At 45.8% G+C, this 22206-nt stretch overlaps 1 protein-coding gene across 1 annotated transcript in view; it reads left to right on the top strand.

Moving 5' to 3' along the window:
• Nucleotides 1–22206, top strand: part of DNAH2 (dynein axonemal heavy chain 2) — a 119798-nt gene that overhangs the window by 72321 nt on the left and 25271 nt on the right. Inside the window, exons 25-57 of the mRNA XM_036768396.1 lie at nucleotides 131–213; nucleotides 356–536; nucleotides 848–986; nucleotides 2151–2368; nucleotides 2615–2716; nucleotides 3142–3267; nucleotides 3604–3714; nucleotides 4425–4613; nucleotides 4934–5037; nucleotides 5113–5302; nucleotides 5937–6117; nucleotides 6980–7107; nucleotides 8421–8573; nucleotides 8886–9011; nucleotides 9197–9415; nucleotides 9875–9992; nucleotides 10145–10281; nucleotides 10493–10630; nucleotides 10740–10898; nucleotides 14052–14204; nucleotides 14465–14556; nucleotides 14821–15019; nucleotides 15336–15560; nucleotides 16345–16449; nucleotides 17065–17253; nucleotides 17789–17874; nucleotides 18439–18569; nucleotides 18756–18905; nucleotides 19391–19558; nucleotides 19923–20083; nucleotides 20292–20431; nucleotides 20871–21003; nucleotides 21150–21289. Of these exons, the coding sequence (XP_036624291.1) occupies nucleotides 131–213; nucleotides 356–536; nucleotides 848–986; nucleotides 2151–2368; nucleotides 2615–2716; nucleotides 3142–3267; nucleotides 3604–3714; nucleotides 4425–4613; nucleotides 4934–5037; nucleotides 5113–5302; nucleotides 5937–6117; nucleotides 6980–7107; nucleotides 8421–8573; nucleotides 8886–9011; nucleotides 9197–9415; nucleotides 9875–9992; nucleotides 10145–10281; nucleotides 10493–10630; nucleotides 10740–10898; nucleotides 14052–14204; nucleotides 14465–14556; nucleotides 14821–15019; nucleotides 15336–15560; nucleotides 16345–16449; nucleotides 17065–17253; nucleotides 17789–17874; nucleotides 18439–18569; nucleotides 18756–18905; nucleotides 19391–19558; nucleotides 19923–20083; nucleotides 20292–20431; nucleotides 20871–21003; nucleotides 21150–21289 (4874 nt within the window). The remainder of the gene's footprint in view (nucleotides 1–130; nucleotides 214–355; nucleotides 537–847; nucleotides 987–2150; nucleotides 2369–2614; nucleotides 2717–3141; nucleotides 3268–3603; nucleotides 3715–4424; nucleotides 4614–4933; nucleotides 5038–5112; nucleotides 5303–5936; nucleotides 6118–6979; nucleotides 7108–8420; nucleotides 8574–8885; nucleotides 9012–9196; nucleotides 9416–9874; nucleotides 9993–10144; nucleotides 10282–10492; nucleotides 10631–10739; nucleotides 10899–14051; nucleotides 14205–14464; nucleotides 14557–14820; nucleotides 15020–15335; nucleotides 15561–16344; nucleotides 16450–17064; nucleotides 17254–17788; nucleotides 17875–18438; nucleotides 18570–18755; nucleotides 18906–19390; nucleotides 19559–19922; nucleotides 20084–20291; nucleotides 20432–20870; nucleotides 21004–21149; nucleotides 21290–22206) is intronic.

Here is a 22206-nt window from a genome sequence, read left to right as displayed (position 1 = left end):
CTATTCTGTCTCCTTTGCCTTCTAGAAACTCAGGCATTTGGTGTCTTATTCTTTGGTTTGTCCTTTTGGTCATTATTCTTCTTAGCAACTCGGGAACTAAGTTTTTAAGTCTTCCATTTTCTCCATGTAGGCATTACAAAATATTGCCAAGACCTGGGATGTGACTCAGCTGGACATAGTGCCCTACAAAGACAAAGGCCACCACAGGCTCAGGTAGGACAATGCCAGAAGCCAGAGACTAAAGTAGGGTCCTAGAAGAAGGTATTGAAAGCTAGCAACCAGGGACCAGGGTTGGTGTGTTGGGACCAAGGTGTGACAAATAGAAATGGGGCATATGTGTCTCTTTCCATCCCAGAGGCACAGAAGATGTATTCCAGGCATTGGAGGATAACCAGGTGGCTCTGTCCACCATGAAAGCGTCGCGTTTCGTCAAAGCATTTGAAAAAGAGGTGGATCTCTGGGAACGTTGCCTTTCCCTTATCCTAGAGGTCATTGAGATGGTGCTTACCGTCCAACGCCAGTGGATGTACCTAGAGGTCAGAAGCCAAGAATTCATTCCCATTTCTCTTCCCTTCTTGGAACCTAGGTATCAGCTCCCACTCCCGTCCCCAAGCCATTCCTAAGCACTGGCATTTCCCCTAGGCCCCCTCCCCGATTCTCCTCATCATCCTCATTCCCATTCTCCTCCCCGAACTAATCTTAAACTTAGATACATGAGTTTCCACCCCTTACAGAAACGGCCTTTAGCCCTCCCAACTTCTGTTCTTCCCTTCTTCTCAAACCTGAGCAGAGATTTAAGAAGCAACGGGGATGGGAATATGACTCGTTACATTCCTGGTTCCCCTAGAACATTTTTCTGGGAGAGGACATCCGTAAGCAGCTGCCCCAGGAGTCAGCCTCTTTCGACCAAATCAACCAGAGTTGGAAAACGATCATGGATCGGATGACCAAAGATAACAATGCCCTCCGTAGCACTCACTATCCAGGTGTGGACCCTGCAGGCCTTCTGTGTGTGTGTGTGTGTGTGCGCGCGTGTGCGAGCGCGTGTGTGTGCGTGTGTGTGTCTGTGTCTGTGTGTGTCTGTGTGCGTGTGTGTGTGCATGTGTGTCTGTGTGTGTCTGTGTGTGTGCCTGTGTGTGTCTGTGTGTGTGCCTGTGTGTGTGTGTGTGTCTGTGTGTGTATATATATACGTAGTAGTTTACAGTCCCCAGTTTGGATATGCTATGGTTAAAAGTAGAGTCGTTGCCATCTATATTGTGCAATTTTGCAGGCACCGGCTCCGGGAAAGTCACTTAACCCTATTTACCTCAGTTTCCTCATCTGTAAAATGGAGAAGGAAATGGCTGTCCACTCCATTATCTTTGCCAAGAAAACCCCAAATAGGATCACAAGGGGTTATACACGACTGAAATGTCTGAATAACAGCAGGTGCCTTAGTATTTGTAAGCACATGGCCTATAAATAACTTTTGTTGAATGTATGAGGTTCTTGAGCCATCTCTCTATAATCTTTCAGTAATTCAAATAGCTTCTCAAAGGCTGTAGCTAATTGAACATTCTGCCTCCCAACACATCTCAGAATTTAATCTCAGGATTAGTTTATTCCAGTTCACACCTACCCACCCCTTTTTCAGAGAATGAAGGAAGATAAAGGAGATGAAATAATCAGCTTGAGGGGGACATTTTAACACTAGCCCTGCTATCTCAGCAGCTCATTTGTTACAGTTTTGAGGACTTTTAAGGGATGATGGAAATTGTAGTGCTGTTTCATCATTGATGTGTGGGAATGAGGATGGAGAGGAAGGTTTCAGGGTACAGAGTCCTCCTTGAAGGCCTAGGGAAGGACAGAATCTCTTGATTCTCACCAGGCCTTGGAATGACCCAAGGTGTTTTGGCTGAACAAGAGTGATTCCAAGGACTAATGTAGTCCTGAAGAAATTGGGGCCGGCTGGGGAGGGGAAGGGGTGAGAAGTGGTATCCTGGAGAGTGGGAACTATAGCTCCCAATTACTGTGGAATGCATTATCTTCAAAGAGTTACGAGTGGTATCACCTGAACTCTCAGCCAGGAAGGCCTTTGCCAAAGTGGGAAGAGTTAGGGTTATCTATGTCCATATTATAAAGTAGAGATTACTCATCGATCCTATCTCCAGGCCTCCTAGACAAACTGGTGGAGATGAACACAGGCTTAGAAAATATCCAGAAGTCTTTGGACATGTACCTAGAGACAAAGCGCCATGTCTTCCCACGCTTCTACTTTTTGTCCAATGATGACCTGCTGGAGATACTGGGCCAGTCCCGAAACCCTGAAGCTGTGCAGCCCCACCTCAAAAAATGTTTTGACAACATTAAGTCACTACGAATGCAGAAGGTCAGCACTGGTGGCCAAATGATGATGGGAGTGGGGAGGCGCCAAGGCAGAAAAGTCAGCTCCTTTCTGGAAGAATAGGAAATATTCATGATGCTGTTAATACTGAGGGATGGGACTGAGGGATAGATGAGGATCCTGCAGGGCTTAGGGGAGGAGGCAGCAGTGAGCTAATGCCCGGATGCCCTCTCGGGTAGTCTGGCTTTAGGAGTAAGAGAGAGGTAGATGTTGGCCCCCTCTTTTCCACAGATGGGTGGAGTCAGCAGCAAGTGGGAAGCTGTAGGAATGTTCTCGGGTGATGGAGAATATATTGATTTTCTCCATGCTGTGCTTTTGGAAGGACCTGTTGAGGTAAGTGAGGAAAGGCCTTGAGACCAAGCTGATTTCTGTTCCTGCTCAACCCTTCACTTGGCTTTTTAGAGGTGGAGCAACCCTGGAAAAGGAAGTAGTATTATTCTTTCTAACAACTGGGATAAAACTTCTCTTCATGGGTCCCCCAGCACTTAGGTTCTTCTTCTGTCCTGGGTTTTTTTTTTTTTTGAGACATAAACACCCTTCTCTCCCAGCCTCCATTTCCCTCACAGACCCAGGCATACTGTTTTCTGTTACTGTTCAGGTTCCTCTTGCCATGGGGCCTTGTCTTTGAGCTCCAGCTCCAGCTCTATCCCCAACTTCTATTCCCTTCCTAATAGGCGTACTGGCCGGCAGAACTCCTCCTCACCCCCTGCTGAGCCTTACGCACCTGAACCCCATCTTTTGTTCACTCACTTGCCTAGGCTTGGCTCTGTGATGTTGAACGTGCCATGCGAAACACCCTGAGGGAACTGCTCCGGAACAGCCGAATTGCCCTCAAAAAGTTTCTGAACAAGCGAGATAAGTGGGTGAAGGAATGGCCTGGCCAGGTGAATCTTGTTTAACATCCAGGTCCACTGGGAATGGAGGGATGATGGGGAGAGAATTAAAATGAGAAAGTAGGCCCCTCATTTCATCCCAGACAGGAGAAAAGCTCAGGCCCAGGAAGGAGAAATAACTTACCTAAGATTATGACAGTGCTAGACCCAGAATTAGAATTTAGACTGAACTTCCAGTCCAATCAGTCAGCATTTATTACTGGGAATTCAGGGACCCAAATACAATCCCTCTACACCATAAGAGAGGTAGGTTCAGAGCTTGGCTGGGTGTCTAAAAATGGGAGTCTAGGGCCTCTGACCCTTTCCTCCTGTCCCAATTATTTCCAGATGGGCATCACTTCCAGTCAGATTCAGTGGACGACTGATGTTACCAAGTCCCTGCAGGTAGCTAAAGAGCGCTCGGACAAGAAAGTCCTCAAGGTCATGAGAAAGAAGCAGGTAGGGAATTAGCCAAGTACAGAGTGGACTTGGAGTTAAAATTGGGGAATGGGGAATTGATGAATTGGGACTGGCATTAGAGGAGAGTTCGGATGGGGAAGGGGTGGTTAGAATTTGGCAGTTTGATTAGTGGATAGAATGCTGATGAAAGTTCAGAATAGGCTGGGATTGTGTTTGATAGTGAAATTGAAAGTCAGATGTTAAAAATTAGGGTCGAGATTGAGGTTGGGTTCATGATCAGAGTTAGAAACAGAAGTAGGCAAACAGAGGTAGCTATTTAAGGTTCAAGATGCAGTAGGGAAGCAAACAGTGGCACTTTTTAACGTTGCTTTTTACAGATGCACATAGTTGAATGCCATAGTGTATGGTTATTTATTTTGTGATATCAGGTTGCATGTGTCTTGTATAATGAGGGCTCAAAGACTACCCTGTTAGACAGTAACACATAAAAGGGTGTCATTTTCTTTTTAAAAAATATATGTGTGCATATCTATCTATCTATCTATATCTTTTGTTTTTACATTATCCAGATTTCTGGGGGTGTGTTTTCAAACTTTGCCTGGGATACACAAATTCTTGTCCTGGGGTCTTGGGCAAGGTTGGAGTTAAGATGGTAATGGGGTTTACATGTAAGAGTATTTCAGCTTAAATTCGGTTGCCCCATCCTTCCCGTCTCTCCCTTCCTCCCATATGTTGGCTGACACGTGCAGGTATCAATACTCAACAAGTTCTCAGAGGCCATCCGGGGAAACTTGACCAAGATCCTCCGACTTAAGATTGTGGCCTTGGTAACCATAGAGGTTCATGCCCGTGATGTGATAGAGAAGCTCTACAAGAGTGGTCTTATGGACGTCAATGCCTTTGAGTGGCTCAGCCAACTCCGCTTCTACTGGGAAAAGGTGCTATGGTTCTAACTTGCTCACCCCCCCAAATTTGTTCCTGGCCTTTTATATTATAATCATATTTTAGTTCTCTAACCCAGTCATTAACACAAATTCTCCTTTTCACTTTTATCGTAAATCCGCTAAATGCGCTCCAGTCTTTAGAAGCAAGTCATAATCTCTAGTCTTTTCATCATAACCTCCTCCTCGTCTCCTCTATGGGCCTTTAGCCCTTCCTCCAGGTCTGACCCTGCTTCTAATCCCCTCTAAGCCCACTTCTGAACCTCGTCCTTCACTTCATGTTACGACTGCCCCTAAACCAATCCCTATTCCCCTAGGACCTTGATGACTGCATAATACGACAGACCAACACACAGTTCCAGTATGGCTATGAGTACTTAGGTAACTCTGGTCGGCTTGTCATCACTCCTCTGACAGACAGGTATGCCAATGGGGCTGGGACGAGGCACTAGGTAGTGAGGGAGGCCTTGATCTCATTCCCAGACTTGCCCCACAGGTGCTACATGACTCTGACAACAGCCCTGCATCTGCATCGTGGGGGCTCTCCCAAAGGCCCAGCTGGCACTGGTAAGACAGAGACAACCAAAGACCTGGGCAAAGCCCTGGGCATGTATGTCATCGTGGTCAACTGTTCAGAAGGTCTTGACTACAAGTCCATGGGTCGAATGTACTCAGGGCTGGCCCAGGTTAGTTACCTGCTACAGGAACCTTCTTGGCTGGGAAATCTACCCAGACTTTTGTTCAGCTTTAATTCTCCTTAACTCCATCCCTAGATGTCTCCTATCCAGAGCCATCCCTAAGCAAAGATTGTGATGTAGGCAAAACTGGTTTTAAACATTCCACTTGCTGGTTTTGACCACTTTCTTCTCAACTGAAGATGAATTTAACCATTTTGCCTAGTTTGGTTCTGAACATTAGCCCATGCCCACATTCTATGTTGGGCATGTTTCTTGGTTATGTCCTCTGCCCCAGAACGTATCTCTAGGGTTATTTCCAGCATTACAGCTGCCCGGTATTGGATTCTCACTCAGAAGTTTTGACTTCAAAGACCCTGGTCCCCAGGCAGCCCTATCCACTGAGGTGTTACCAAGGGAATATTTTAAACCAGTGGAGGATTTGTCCCACCCTGGTTACTTCCTTTTCTTATGTCTTTTTTCTATTTCTCCCTCTTGATTCTTTTTTAGGCTCGTTTCACCAGTGTAGGACTTCTGTTCTTTTGGGCCCTTTTCATGGTCTTAGTTCTTTTCCTCCACTAGCTTCTTTTTGTTTCTATGGACTATGAAACTCCCTAATCCACTTGATTCCTTTCCGTCCCTACAGACAGGAGCTTGGGGCTGCTTTGACGAGTTTAATCGAATAAACATCGAGGTGCTATCTGTCGTGGCCCAGCAGATCCTCTCCATCCTCTCAGCCTTGGCAGCAGGCCTCACCCGATTCCTCTTTGAAGGTTTTGAAATCAATCTTGTCTGGTCCTGTGGGATCTTCATTACTATGAATCCTGGTGAGAGGGGAAATCAATCTGGTCCTGTGGGATCTTCGTCACTATGAATTCTGGTCGAGGAAAGGGCAGAGGCGGGGCTAGGGATTGCACAGAACTTCTTTTAGAGGGTTTAGCGGTAGAGAGAAGTAGGGTCGTTCCTTCAAAAGTTCAAGGACCTGGACAAAGCACACTGTATTTCCCTCCATCTCTGAGCACACACTCCATTTTTATCCAAGTGGAATCAGTTTAAAGGAACATCAAAGGCATCCTTGGAGGAGAAAACATGCAGCCTGCTGGGGAAGGGGAATAGTCTCATTTTGCTTTGGTAGTTGCGAAGGGTTTGTTAGCTTAAAGATGTACGTGTGTATATATACATACATGTATATATGTGTGTATACATATGTACATGTATGTACACACATATATTCTCAGATGTTTTTAGTATAAACTAACAAATTATACCTTCCACCACTAAATGTTGTCTTAAGCCTAGACCACCCAGCTTCTAGGCACTGTCCCCCAATACACAAGCCCATCAAGGTTATACCATAGGCATAGTTCTTGAAGGAGGCTCTAGGAAAGAGCAGAAATAGGAAAGGATTTGGGAGCTAGAAGGGACAGATGGTTGGGACTGAAGTGAGGTTAAGATTGTAGATAGAGATGAAAAATGGGTAACCTTGGGATCAAGGTTAAAGATAGGGGTCACAGGCAGAAGTGGAGGAAGAAGCTGGGACATGGGAGGGACAGAAATCATACTGAGAACGAAAGATGGATGGGAACAGATGGAATCAGGTGTGAGCTGGAGAAGAGAATACGTTTTGGTGGTTATATGGTCTGGATTGGGCTAAGATATGAGACCGGATTGGGCTTTACTCTGTTCCAGGCTATGCGGGCCGTACAGAGCTTCCTGACAACCTGAAGTCCATGTTCCGCCCCATATCCATGGTGGTGCCTGATTCCACTCTCATTGCGGAAATCATTCTGTTTGGGGAAGGTTTTGGTAACTGCAAGGTATCTATCTGTAACAGCCATGTCACTTGCCCCTACTGTGGCCAATAACACCTGCACATGGGAGGGCTGCTAGCACAGGTTCTTTGATCTGCTTTTCTAAAGAAAAGCAACTTTAAGGGGTTTACAATCTCACTTTAATCAAACATACATATATCATTCACTTAGTTCAGGGGGAAAAGTCAGCACCCTGAACTTCAGAGAAAACACATACAGAAATTACCGGCAGAAATGATATAAACAGAGCAAATAAACACCAATCAACAGACAGACTTCAAACTGTCTGACCATAGCAATATATACACAGTTACCAGAGAGAGAAGCACCAACATTTGGGTTTTCAAAGCCAGGCCGGGGGTGGGGGGTGGGGAGGCTCCTAAGGCTATTCAGAGTCTTGTCTGACCAAATCACAGGAACAGTCTTCCAATGAGTGAGCCCCCAAAGCAAAATGCTAACCCCAGAGTGTATATATATATATATATATATGTGTGTGTGTGTGTGTATATGTATGTGTGTATATATATATATATATATATATATATATATATATATATACACACACACACACATATATACATATAATGTACTTCTTCAGGGTCAGAGGGTGTCACAATCATGTGACTCAAACTCATGTGACTTAGGCTTTCTTGTGACTTAAGCAGGTCATCAAAGACTCTCGATTGAAACAAAGGCAAGACTCAAAGGCATTTGATTGCCTTAGTGCTGAGAAGCACTCCAAAAGAAAAAACAGCAAAAAGTCCCACCCCGCTTGCCATTACACTATCCCCTAACAGCACCCTTGACCTTGTAGTCTTGTGGTCGTCATCTCTCTTTCAACTCTCATTCCCTGGCAGTACTGCTCCCTAGGACATCTGGGCTTTGTGGTCACCCCATCCCAAGATATTTTGGGGCATGTTCCTATTACATGTACTTGGAGCAAGGAGGAGAACCCTACCCCCTAGTGATACCAAGAATGTTTGACAGGCCTAGCCTGGCCCCTCCCCTCAGTATTCTGCCAATAAGTTCCTCCTCAATTAAAGGTCCCAGGAGTGGGACACCTGCGACCTTGAGGCCACACGTGGCCCTCTAGGTCCTTAAGTGCAGCCCTTTGACTGAATCCAAACTTCACAGAACAAATCCTTTTAATAAAAATCAAAGGGAAGCACTTGAGGACCTGGAAGGCCACATGTAGCCTCGAGGCTACTGGTTCCCCATCCCTGCCCCACTATACCACTATCTCTCTTTGTGTCATAGGGGATGGAACATACCTATGTGTCACATCTTCTGTCTCTCCCCTCCCTGCTTCCCCTACCTAGATCCTGGCTAAGAAAGTGCACACACTTTACTCACTGGCTGTGCAGCAGCTTTCCAAGCAGGACCACTATGACTTTGGCCTTCGAGCCCTCACCTCTCTCTTGCGATTCGCTGGCAAGAAGCGTCGACTGCAACCTGATCTGGCTGATGAAGAGGTGAACCCTGCATGCCGATGGCTCTTTAAGTCTTACCTTACATAGTATTGACCCAACCCCCTCCCTCAGGAGCGTCTGAGATTTCTACTCTGCCTCTGTCTAGCTCCACTGGCCATTGGCCTTTGGTTCCTCATGTTCTACTTCCTTGTTGCCCTAACAACCTTAACTTGGCTTCTACTCAATGTCTGCTCATGGTGTTCCCTGAGTCCATCTTCATTACTGAGATGATCCTGACCTTTAGATAGCAGGAATCAGTGGGGTCTCAGGTTTTTGCTTTCTAAGCATGACGCTCCATCTGCCCTCCTCTTCTAGGTGTTACTGCTTTCCATGAGGGATATGAACATTGCCAAGCTAACCTCCGTGGATGTGCCATTGTTCAATGCAATTGTACAGGACCTTTTCCCCAACATTGAGCTTCCGGTCATTGACTATGGCAAGGTATTCTGCCTCATCATACTTCCTGGGTATGAATAGAGCCCCTCCCCCACACACACCTGAACTAGAACTAGAGGAAAACTCTTTCCTCATGGTAAAAGCTTCACTTTGTCTCTAGATACGGTAGCCTAAGCTTCATAGCCTTGATTTCACACACATTAACAAATGATTTTTCTGCTTTTCCTCAGCTTCGTGAGACAATTGAGATTGAACTTCGGGACCTGGGGCTACAGAACACACCATTCACCATGACTAAAGTTATCCAGTTGTATGAAACTAAGAATTCACGTCATTCCTCTATGATTGTGGGCTGCACGGGCAGTGCCAAGACGGTCACCTGGCGCGTTCTGCAAGCATCCTTGTCCACTCTCTGCAGAGCTGGAGAGCCCAACTTCAACATTGTTAAGGTTTGGAACGGGGGCTGATATCTAGGTATCAGGAAGACAGTGGAACCTCGAGGGGAGTGCATATGGACCTTGAGGGGAGTAGCAAACAAAAGTCAATTAAGTTCCTACTATGTGTTAGGCACTGTGGTAAGCAATGGGGATACAGAGAACAGTGAAAGACATTCAGTGCTGTCGGGGAGCTCACAGTCTAATAGGAGAGATAACATGCAAACAATGATATACAAACAAGCTACGTATAGGATAAAGTAGAAACAATCAACAGAGGGAAGAAGGCACCAGAATTAAAAGAGATTGGGAAAGGCTTCCTTATAAATGTTAGGATTTTAGCTAGAACTTCAAGGAAGCCAAGAGACAGAGATAATAGGTCTAATAGATGAGCAGAAAATGAAAAAAAAGAATGACAAAGTATTTACTCTTTAAACCAATTCTATTTTCCCCCCAAATCCTCCTGATTTCTAGGAGTTTCCTTTGAACCCTAAGGCAGTATCTCTAGGAGAGCTGTATGGTGAATATGACCTCAACACTAACGAGTGGACAGACGGTGTCTTGTCCAGCGTTATGCGGACTGCCTGTGCAGGTAATTGACGAAGCAGGGGAATGGTTTGGGAGCTTCCTCCCTGGATCTGGAGACAGAATGGAGGGGACGTGTTTGGGGCCAGGGAAGCAGATGCTTGTGTCCTCGAGGGGAGTAGATGCTAGGTGAAAGCCTCCTGTCTTTCTCATACAAAGATGAAAAGCCAGATGAGAAATGGATCCTTTTTGATGGTCCGGTGGACACATTATGGATTGAGAGCATGAACTCTGTCATGGATGACAACAAAGTGCTGACCCTTATCAATGGAGAGCGCATCTCCATGCCTGAGCAGGTATGTGGATGGGGTAAAATGCTTGGGACACCGAGGAATAGAAATTTCGTGGAAATAAGCAGGAACTCGGAGGTAGAATCCTTAAGTCCCAAGAAACAATGGCTTGTACTTAGAGGCAGGATACTTGGATTTTAAAATAATATATTGAGCCCTGATGTTAGAGGCAGGAAGGCTGAGAGTCGGGTATCATGATGATGTGTTACATTCTTAGGTGTCCCTGCTATTTGAGGTGGAGAACTTGGCTGTGGCCTCTCCAGCCACTGTGTCTCGCTGTGGGATGGTTTATACTGATTACAGTGACCTGGGATGGAAACCTTATGTTCAATCCTGGCTAGAGAAGAGACCAAAGGTACGGAGAAAACTAAGGCAAAGAAAGGAGACTTGGGAGGTGGAAGGAGTCACACAAAAGAAGGAGGAATGGGCAAAACCAGAATCTCTTAATTATTTCCTAACTCTAGGGTGAGGTAGAACCACTCCAGCGGATGTTTGACAAATTCGTCAACAGAATGCTGACCTTTAAGAAGGAAAACTGCCAAGAATTGATTGCTGTCCCTGAATATAGTGGCATCATGTCCCTCTGCAAACTCTTCTCGGCTCTAGCCACACCAGAGAATGGGGTAAGAAGGCAGATTCCCCTATCCATGCCTTACCCTAGTAAAGGTTTGTTAGGGAAAGCTTCCTTGGGTGGGGAGGTATAGTTTGGAGCTAAGTTTGGAAGGGAAGGGAGAGGTCTTTAGTAGACAGAGAGAGGAGGGAAAGGCATTGCTGGTGGAAAAGATGGCATTTATGAAAACAGAAAGACAGGACTGAACAGTCATGTACGGAGGATAGTGAGGAGATCAGTTTGGCTGGAGTAATGAAATCATAAAGATGTTAAAAGGAGAGTCTGTAATGGGAAATGAGGAAGCCAGACTAAGGATTTTACTGTAAATATTGTTGGGCTTTCGGTATTAGTTTAATGGGGATCTGGCATTTGCCAAGACCACCTGAGATGGCGTCCATCCGGTGCATGCGCAGACATCATCAGGTTGCTAAGTTGGTGTCATCCATATGGAAGATGCCAGAGAATTCATTCCAAGAGAATTGTGTAGACTAGAGCATGCCTGAACATTTTGTTTTGGTCTACCCCCTGGTTGGGAGGAGCTTTATTTCCACTGGTGGTGTAACCAGAACTGTCTGCATCTTCGAAATGACCAGAGTTGAATTCGCATTCCCTTGGGTTTTTGCTAAGTTCAGTTTGAGACACTGAGGTGATTCCTTTACTCACAGTAATAGTGATACCACGTGGTATGGGTGGAGGCTCTTATGGCTTCCTTTCTCCTCCCCACGAGGGCCATATTGCACCCCCCCAAAAAAAAGGGTGCTGAGAGTGAAGATGCCAACTCCCTCCCTGGCCATTTTGGAGATGTTGATAATTATAGCTACGAAACCAATGAAAATAGTTCCTCTCAGCCACGTGATAGGTCAACAGAAAATGTCTTCACATTCCCTAGTCCTCATGTTTCTCCCAAAAGCAAGTCCGTAGTGTCTTCCACATGAATGGTACCATCTTGACAAATGATATCTGCACATGTGCCAGACAGATGCTATCTCAGGTGATCTGAGCATGCACCAGACACTCATTACACCAGGATACATGGTCCCCATTTGCCTTTCTCCCTATATGATCTGTGGTTGTTCGTGTTGGGGAGGGAATCTTTCTGCTGTTAACCACATGCTTCCCTCAAGGCCAATATGTTTCATTAGTCATAGCTTTGGAAGCTAGTTAGTTATTTTCTACTCCTCCCCTTTCCCAGTCTCTACAGTGAATATTCTGGGAGTTCCTGCATTTTAGTAAGATCCTTAGTGGCAACAGCTATCTACTTTCATATCATAAACATTATTATGATATAAAAATATCATAAACATTCCCAAGTGGGTGTTACAGTTCCCTTGGGCTATGGTATGCAAGGTGTTAGCAGTTTTTCTTTCTCAAAGGATTTCTCTAGAGAACTCAGTCAGTCAGTGAGTCAGTAAGCACTTGTTAAAGCACCTACTATGCCCTAGGCACTGTGCTAAGTGTAACTAAGGATACACAGAAGGGCAAAAGTCCCTGCCCTCAGAGAGGTCACAATCTAATGGAGGAGACAACACATAAATAAATATGTACAAACGAGCTATACATGGGATAAACAGAAAATAATTAATCAGACACTAGAATTAAGAGGGATTGAGAAAGACTTCTTGTTGAAGGTGGGATTTTAGTTGGGCCTTAGAGGAAGCCAGGGAAGCCAGGGGATGGAGATGAGGATGGAGAGCATTCCAGGCATGGGAGACAGCCAGACGAAATGCCTAGAGCCAAGAGATGGAGCGTCTTGTTGTGGAACAAAAAGGAAGGCAGTGTCATCTGGATTAAAGAGTGAAAAGAGATTAAAGAGTATGGTGAAAGGTGTAAGAAGACTGGAAAGGTGGGGGTTGGTAGGGTGATAGCTTTTGAAGGACTTTGAATGCCAAACAAAAGATTCTATGTTTGATTTTGAAGGTGATAGGAAGCCATTGTCCAGGTCTGAGGTGATGAAGGCCAGTATCAGGGTGGTAGCAGTATCCAAGGGAAGAAAGGGGGAGGTATTTAAGAGATGTTGCAAAGGTGAAATGGACAGGCCTTGGCAACAGATAGGAAGTGGGCATATGATTTCCCCCAGCCCTATGCCCCCAACTTCACAATATTGGTTGAGAAATTCACCCAGGTCAATTGTGCAGAAGGCAGTGCTCATTACTATGCCAGAGTGAGCCCATAGACACTCTGGGTAATGAGGAGTCATTTGGAGCTTCCTGAGCAGGAAAGTGAATGTATTTTAGGGAATGAGTAAAGTTTCAGGCAAGATGAAATCCAGGATTATAGATAAATCAAGAAATATGTTCTCCATTCTGCCTAATATTTTCTCTCATACATCCCCTAGATAGCTTACTTAATAGATGTACATACATATCCATTGTCTGGGTGGTTAGCTTAGATACACATGCATATCTGCATAGATATACATGTTCATCTGCATAGATATACTTACATGTCTACATAGATATACATGCATCCATTGTTTGGCTGGTTACTTAGTTGGCTAGGAGACTTAAGTTGAGGGTTTTAGTCTTGTCATTTTAGTTCTGTCCCTTGACCATTGGCTATACTCCCAGTCCTGCCTGGTTAGCTATCTCACAAATGTTGGTTAGAAGGGAGTCTGAATGAGAATGTGTGAGTGACAGTGAATTCATTCTCCTTTTCAGGCAAATCACACAAACACTATTCTAGTGGCTGAATGATTTAGTAGTAAGAGACTCTGGAGACCTGGGTTCAAATCCTGGCTTGTCAGCTACTTGACCATGGGCTAATCCCACTCTGATCCTCTGTTTCCTCATTCATAAAACAGAGATATTACTATTTACACTTCCTACTTTACAAGATTGTTGCGAAGAACACTTTTGTGAACCTTAAAATAACATGTAAATATGGACTGTATTATTGTGGGTTGAAAGAATCTGTCTACATACAAAGGACACCACATATTCCTTGGATAGAGGTCTCAGGACTAAGGTCCTGGTATCAGGGCATCTTCTCAGATGCAAGGAGTGTTAGATGTATCAGTCTAGAACTCACAGTGTGTGGTTTTACAAAGGGAACCTGGCAAGGAAGGAAACCTCTGTATCTACATGACACACTCTTCTTTCAGAGGTTGTTAGGTTAGGCAGGTCCCCTGAGATCCCCTGTGTCTCTAACACCATTTCCTTCCTCCTAGGTAAACCCAGCTGATGGTGAAAACTATACCACAATGGTGGAGATGACCTTTGTATTCAGTCTTATTTGGTCAGTGTGTGCATCTGTGGATGAGGAAAGCCGCAAGAAGATAGACAGTTTCCTCCGGGAACTTGAGGGATCCTTTCCCAACAAGGTCAAAAAACCCAAAGACTCAAATGTCCTGTTTCAAAACACTCGGTTCTTCCTTCTCTGCACCCCACCTAGACCCCTCATATGTGCCCTACTTATAAGACTGCTTGAGAAGCAAGTGTCTGACCTCCCAGTTCCTAGTTTTCAGCTTTCTCTTTCTTTGATCCCATAGTCTTTGAATTAGAATATGATCCCTAAAACTGAACATGGGAAAGCTGGGGAGAGGGTTTTAGACCTGTCAGACAACCCCTGTTTGGTTTCTAGGACACAGTGTTTGAGTACTTTGTGGACCCCAAGTTGAAGAATTGGATGACATTTGAGGAAAAGTTGCCCAAGAGTTGGCGGTATCCCCCAAAGTAAGGGCAGGCTGTGGGATAGAATGGGGAGGGCAAGACCTAGAGAGGAAGTGTGTTGACTAAAAGCGAAGATCAAGGACTAGAGAAGAGTGGTGATTCCAAGACAAGGAGGCACATCTTGAAACACAAGATGGGCTCTCTAGAGGGAAGACATAATCTTGGGGCTATATTTGGGGATGAGGAACTAGGGCCTGGAAATGAGTGACACAAAGTGGGGTAAAGAGGAAAGAGGAATCAGTCTCAAACTAATTTCCTCTTTTTCAGTGCCCCCTTCTATAAGATCATGGTGCCCACTGTGGACACTGTCCGATACAACTACTTGGTGAGCGCCCTTGTGGCCAGCCAAAACCCGATCCTCTTAGTTGGTCCTGTGGGCACAGGCAAGACATCCATTGCTCAAAGCGTCCTGCAGGCCCTGCCCACCAGCCAGTGGGCTGTGCTCACTGTCAACATGTCTGCTCAGGTTAGTGGAAAACCCAGGCAATACAATTTAACTCAACGGACGTTTACTAACTGCTTAGTATATTTGAGCCATTCCACTGGATGTTAGGAGTACAAAGATGAAAAACTACACAATCACTGCCCTGAAAGTTACAGTCTAATTAAGAAAAGAATTCATGTTAGAATGAGATAAATGCACAGGAAGATCCTCAGGACCTCCAAGTTCTCGTTTCCCTCAAAGACTTAGGCCTCTCAGCCCTTGGATCTCCTCTGCACCAACACCCTAGCTTTCTTCTCTGTTTGGCACCCCAGTCCTCTACCCTAAGCTTTTCCCACAGACTACATCTAACAATGTGCAAAGCATCATTGAAAGCCGTGTGGAGAAGCGCACAAAGGGTGTATATGTACCATTCGGAGGGAAGAGCATGATCACCTTCATGGATGACCTGAACATGCCAGCCAAGGACACATTTGGCTCTCAGCCACCCTTGGAGCTACTACGCCTCTGGATTGACTATGGCTTCTGGTACGACCGGGGAAAACAGACCATTAAGCATATCAAAGTGAGTATCCTAGGACCTCGATGCTACGGCCTCCAAATCTCCCCCATCTCTCCAGTCTCTTCTCCATTCCAGAACTCCACTGTTTAGCTCCTTAACCCTGTTCCTCTCCCATACCTAATGGTCCTACCCTCAGAATATCCCTCTCTTGGACCTAAGTATCTGCTCCTTAAGCTATTCACCCTCTCCCCTCAGAAACCAAGAAACCCAAATCTTCAGCTTTCGCTCTCTTCCCTGTTCTCTCACTGCAATCTGTTTCTCCAGTCACTGTTCTCCCAGAATTGTCTTCCCCATTCCTGCCCATATCCAAGGGTCCTTTAGCTCCCACTTTGACCCTTCTTTTGCCCTGGTGGCTACCTCCCATTGCCTGGGTGGTCAACTCCAAGGTATCGGGTAGAATTAACTACTTGCTAACTAAACAAAAGGAAGAATGGACCTCCTTCTCTTCAAAAACCCAGGCATCTTACTTTCTGCTCCTCCTTTTCTTCCATACTATCGAGACCCAACTTCCTTTTTCTTCCCTCATTCAGCATAGGAAAATTGGCTTCATCCTGGTTCTCTCTAGCACTCGTATAATAGCTCTCCTTTCTTCATTTTGTTCTCCCTTCATATTTCATTACTCTTTCCTGTTTCCATTCTGTCTCCTCACTTCCTGTCCCCCTCTGACTTCCTCTCCTAACACTCTTTTTTTTCCTTTTCTTACTACTCTTCAAATTCCTCCCTCCCCCATTCCCAAACCACCTCTCTCTCTCACATCCTCCCTCCACCTTCATCTCTCCTACACCAGGACATGTTCCTGATGGCTGCCATGGGACCTCCAGGGGGCGGAAGGACAGTCATCTCCTCAAGACTTCAGAGTAGATTCCATCTCATCAACATGACTTTTCCCACAGTGAGGGAGTTTTCGGAGTCTTGGGGTGAGGGAGGGGAGGGGAACAGAGCTGAGGGGGGAAGCAAAAGATGAAGTGCTAAACTGTGACAGCCTATTGGAAGCAGCTGGCAGGAGGATACCCTCGAGCCCTATTGTTAGTGGAGAATGAAAGACAGACCAAAGAGCAACTGGGAAAACTGGGAAGAGTTGCATGCTGGGACTTAGAGTGTATAAGGGTTTGGACTGTTGTCTGATGGACTCTCTAGTGCCCTGAAGCTACAAGGGCTTCATGCTGGGAACTGCTGCAGACAGATTTGTATTCCCAGGAGGAGGGAGTGGTTCCATTGAACCACCCCTCAGCACTAGTGATTTTAGATGGGCTCAAAGATAGAGAGTGGAAGGGATTGTCGAAGCCATCTAGTGTTACCCCATCATTTGAGTGATATGCACATGGTAGCCAGGTAACATGTAGCAGAGCCAGCTTTGAAAACCAGAAAGCTAAGTAAATCCACTATTCTGTGATGAGACAGGGGATCCTAAGAAGACTGGGGAAGGTAGGAACAGGAAGACTGGGGACAAGAAGAGCTTAGATAGTTGGGGAAAGGATGAGCCAAGGGACGAACACTCTGTCTTTAGGAATCCCAGATTCTCCGTATCTTTGGTACCATGATCAATCAGAAGCTTCAGGACTTTGAGGAAGAGGTAAAGCCCATCGGGAATGTGGTGACTGAAGCCACCTTAGAAGTTTATAATACTGTGGTACAACGTTTCCTTCCCACACCTGCCAAGATTCACTACCTCTTCAACCTTCGAGACATTTCTAAGGTGAAAATCAGCCTACCCCTCTTCAAATATAGCTCTGCCTCTTCAACATTAGACCAGACCCGTTAAAGTGGACCAAACTAACCCGAAGATCCCCTCTTCCACTTTGCTCTAGAGGACTGAACTCAGTTTATCCCATCCCTTTTTCCTTCCTGATCCACTCTTTATCCCTAGAAGCAGCTAGGTGAGATGATATCTGTCAAATGCTCTGCAAATCTTAAACCAACTACCCGTCTGTCTTGTGTTTCAAATCCTGGTTGGCCATTTTTGAGGCAGCTAGGTGGTACAGTGCATTGAGCGTTTGTCCTTAAGTGAAGAAGACCTGAGTTCAAAGCTGGCCTCAGGCACTTACTAGCTGTGTGACCCTGGTCAAGTCACTTAACCTTTGTTTGCCCTCAACTATAAAATGGGGATAATCATAGCATCTACCTCCCAGGGTTATTGTGAGGATCAAATTAAATAATATGTAAAAAGTGCTTAGCACAATGCCTGGCACATTAATAAATGTTTCATGCATGCATCCCCATTCCCCCAATAGGTATTCCAGGGCATGCTTAGAGCCAACAAGGCCTTCCATGATACCAAGGCCAGCATCACTCGACTCTGGATCCATGAGTGTTTCAGGTGAGATGTTCCACACCTAAGTCCAGCCGATGTCTTCCTCAGGTCTAGCCCCGGGCCCCAGTTTTAGCCATGTTCTCTCTATCACATCCTCTGTATCCTTTTCTAAATCCCTATTCCCACATATCTCTACACCCTTATTCCTTTCCCCATCCCTCCTCTATCCTCCATATCTTACTGTTTCCGGGTCTTGTTCCATTCTCCCCTGCTTTTATGCTTTTGCACAAGACATCCCCAGTGCCTGGAATGGACACCCCCGTCCTATCTCTATTGAAATTGTCCCTTTCCTTCAAGGCTCAGCTCAGGGCCACTTTCTCTAGGCAGCCTTCCTTACTCCTCCCTAGTTAGAAGTAATGCCTTTTTATATCTCTTAAGCCACATATAGCCTTTTCCACACATTTAATTTCCAACCTATTTTATAGTTATTTGTGTACAAATCCCTACTGGATTATAAACCCCTTGAGGATGTTTCTAATTTTTGTATCCGTGGCACCTAGCACAGTGTCCTGGAATTTAGTCATCCCCCATTTCTATCTTATTCTTAACACCACCCCCCCTTCCTAACAGAGTGTTCTCTGACCGACTGGTGGATACAACAGACACTGAGGCCTTTGTGAGCATCCTGAATGAAAAACTTGGAACTTTCTTTGACCTCACCTTTCATAACCTTTGTCCTAACAAGCGCCCACCCATCTTTGGTGAGTTGGGAGTCTGTGGGTGCTGGAATTTTGAGGGGACACAGGGATCAAAGTGAAAGCTGGGGACTACATTCTATGCCCTTCAGCCCTGGAGTAGTAGCTGAGGGAGGGGAGGGGAGGGGGAGGACAGGGGAGGGGAGAGGAAGGGAGGACCAGGCACTGAGGTTCTGCTTTCTCTTTGCTTAGGGGACTTCATGAGGGAGCCCAAGGTATATGAAGATCTGGTCGATCTGACAGTACTAAAGACAGCCATGGAGACTGCACTGGATGAGTACAACTTGTCCCCTGGGGTTGTGCAAATACAGCTGGTGCTGTTCCGAGAGGCCATTGAACACAGTGAGCTTTCCCCCTGTCCATCCTTATCAGGGCAGGTGAAGGGGGTTTCCTTCTTTTCATCCCCCTAACTAGGGTCCGTAAACCTCTATCTCCTTCGTGGCTCTGGGTTGCTCCGGGGGCACAAGTTATGTTTTTCATTGGAAGTAGGACCTAGTGAACATAGTAAACGTCCCAGTTGGTAAAAAAAAATTTGGAGGGGATGGGAACTCTGGATGAGGAGAGAACAGTAGGACCCCGAGTCTCTGAAAATTCCACACACAGTAATCTGGCATCTGGAGAATGGGGCCTTTCATATTTGAGCAGGTCCCCTGCTTTGTCCTGAGAGCTTGTCTTGTCCTACCTAAGTCTTTTGGTGGTCTCCACACCAGATTCAGACATCCCTCTTTCTCAGATGAGATGCTGAGAATTTAACAGTTATTGAATGTATGGAATCTGTTTGATTGAATGTGCAGAACTATATAGAATCTCTTTCAACATCTTCATAGTCACACGGATAGTGCGGGTCATCGGACAGCCTCGAGGTAACATGCTATTGGTGGGAATTGGAGGCAGTGGGCGCCAGAGCCTCGCCCGTTTGGCATCCTCTATCTGCGAGTACATTACCTTCCAGATCGAAGTTACCAAGTATTATCGAAAGCAGGAGTTCCGGGAAGGTGAGGCTGCTGGGGAGTTGTCCTGGGAATAAGAAAGACCTCAAGCTTGAGGGACTGGTTGCCTGGTTTCTTGAGGGGAAGTGAGTGAGGATTGTTGGGAACTAGAGAAACAGGTGATATTGTCAACCCAGAGTTAGGTAAGGGCAGAGTAAAGAGAACCAGATGTTTCTGGGAGGAAGGCTTAGAATTCTGGGTCCCAGAAAAGAAATAAGGGCAAATCTATCACTTTTTCTATCCTCTACTGGCCTGTGATTTGGGGCCCTCTCTATTACTAGATTCTCTGTCACTCTAGAGGTCGGTCATGGTGGAAGACTGAGAATTCTGTATTGTAATCTCTCCCTTTTGCTTCCTTCCACATGCACAGATATCAAGCGTCTCTACCGCCAGGCTGGGGTAGAACTGAAGGCCACCTCCTTCCTTTTTGTGGACACCCAGATTGCTGATGAGTCATTCCTGGAGGACATTAACAACATTCTTAGTTCGGGCGAGGTCCCCAATCTCTACAAAACTGATGAATTTGAGGAGGTGTTAACCTATTCCCTATTTCCTATCAGCCAAACCCACCTCCCCCATGTACACCTGACCCTACACTGCAGTGCCATCATTTCTTTACCTGGTGCAGTTAGGTGGCTAGGCTGTTCTTTCTTGTCCCCTTTTCCTAAAAGAAACTTTCCTGGGCTCCCCTGCTCCTTTGGTGCCTGCCCTTCTGACTCTACCATGGCTTCTCCTCCAGATCCAGAGACAGATCATAGACCAGGCAAAGCAGGAGCAGGTGTCTGAGACCTCAGATAGTCTCTTTGCCTACCTTATTGAACGTGTGAGGAACAATCTGCACATTGTGCTTTGCCTCAGCCCTGTGGGGGATCCCTTCAGGTGAGTCGCTCATCCATGTCCTTTCTTTGAGTCTCATGCCCTCTCTTTGAGGCCCCTCCCTCGATTCCCTGATTCCTCTTGAGACCCGCTTGTCTTGTCCCTGGCTCCTTTGGAAGATCCTTTTCCCTCAAATAGGCCTCATCACCTTTCAGGATCATTAGATTCTTAGGAGCACCAGAAGCTGGGAAGGAGACAGTGGAGTGAAGGTCTAAGGCCAAGGTTGGCATGGGAGGGGTGATTTAAGAGAGTGTGGTCCCTGAAATAAGCAAAGACTGGGAAAGATGAGCAAGAGGCCTCAGGACTAGATATGTACCTGGTTACCTCAGGGAAATGGCTACATGTATGTACATGTGTAAAGCCAGGGACTGGGAGAATAACCAAGGTTTGGGGAAGCCAGTGTTGGACCTTTGATTTGGGTTACACTGCCCCTTACCCCTAGGAACTGGATCAGACAATACCCAGCCCTGGTGAACTGTACAACCATCAACTGGTTCTCTGAGTGGCCCCGTGAGGCCCTGTTGGAGGTGGCCGAGAAGTACCTCATGGGTGTGGACCTTGGGACTGAGGAAAACGTGAGAACCCTTTTACTTATAACAGTATCCCTAACGACCTCTGTCCCTTCTTCCACTTCTAGCCCCTGTTGTTTGAGCTCTTCCTTCCTCCTTGGGTCTTCCCTTCCTTCCGGTCCCTGCTCACATCCTGCTCCTACTGCCCTTAGATCCACAAGAAGGTTGCCCAGATTTTCGTCACTATGCACTGGTCAGTGGCCCACTACTCCCAGAAGATGCTGTTGGAGCTTCGAAGACACAACTATGTCACCCCCACCAACTACCTGGAGCTCGTTTCTGGATACAAAAAGTATGGAGACATGGAGCAGTTAAAAATATCTGTATACGTGAAACAGGAAATTGTTAGAGATGTGGAAAGTACTGAGGAACAGAGGGGCCAGAGAGCTCGGGGGATGGTGGACCATGGTGAATTGAGGAAGGGGGTGGCGGGATTTGGTTCTTTAGCTTGTGACAGAAAGAGATCAAGGCTCATAGTCTTCTTTTAAAAAATTCATTCATTCATTCATTCATTTATTTTTAACATTCATTTAAAAAAAATTGAGTTCCAAATTCTCTCCCCTTCCTCCAGCACCTCCCCCATCCATTGAAAAGGAAAGCAATATATGATATTCATTATACATGTGAAGTCATACAAAATGTATTCCCATATTAGCCGTGTTGCAAAACAAAACAAGAAAACAAGGAAAATAGAGAAAAAAGTATGCTCCCCTCTGCACTCAGAATTCCTCAGTTTTCTCTCTGCAAGTGGATAGTGATTTTCGTCAGCCCCCTAATCTTCTAAATGGGTTCCTCAGTCTTGACCCCACTCCAACACTGACTGACTGTTTCCATTCTCTGGACCCATGTTTCATAGTCCATTTCAGACCATGATACACCTTTGAAAGTCAGGATTTACCCAGCCTCTTTCTACCTCCCTGTCCAACTGTCTGCCGGTCCATCTGTCTGCCTATCTAACTCCCATTTCCAGCTGAATATGTTGTATCTGTAGTATGCCACAGCTCTGACGCTTAATAGCTGTGGAACACTGGGAAAATCACCTGACCGCTCTGAGAGTGTTTTCTTATCTATATGGTGAAGATACTATCTGTATTACCTGCATCATGGGGAAAGTATATTTGTAGTGTCATGAAGTGCTACAGAAATGAGTCATTATCCCATTCATTTAACATTTATTTATTGATCAGTACTATCAGTGATAGGGCACTA

This window comes from Trichosurus vulpecula, chromosome 7 (genome assembly GCF_011100635.1).
Source record: "Trichosurus vulpecula isolate mTriVul1 chromosome 7, mTriVul1.pri, whole genome shotgun sequence".
NCBI lineage: Eukaryota > Metazoa > Chordata > Mammalia > Diprotodontia > Phalangeridae > Trichosurus > Trichosurus vulpecula.
Note: the sequence above shows the minus strand (reverse complement) of the source record. Positions and strands in the feature narration are given on the sequence as shown.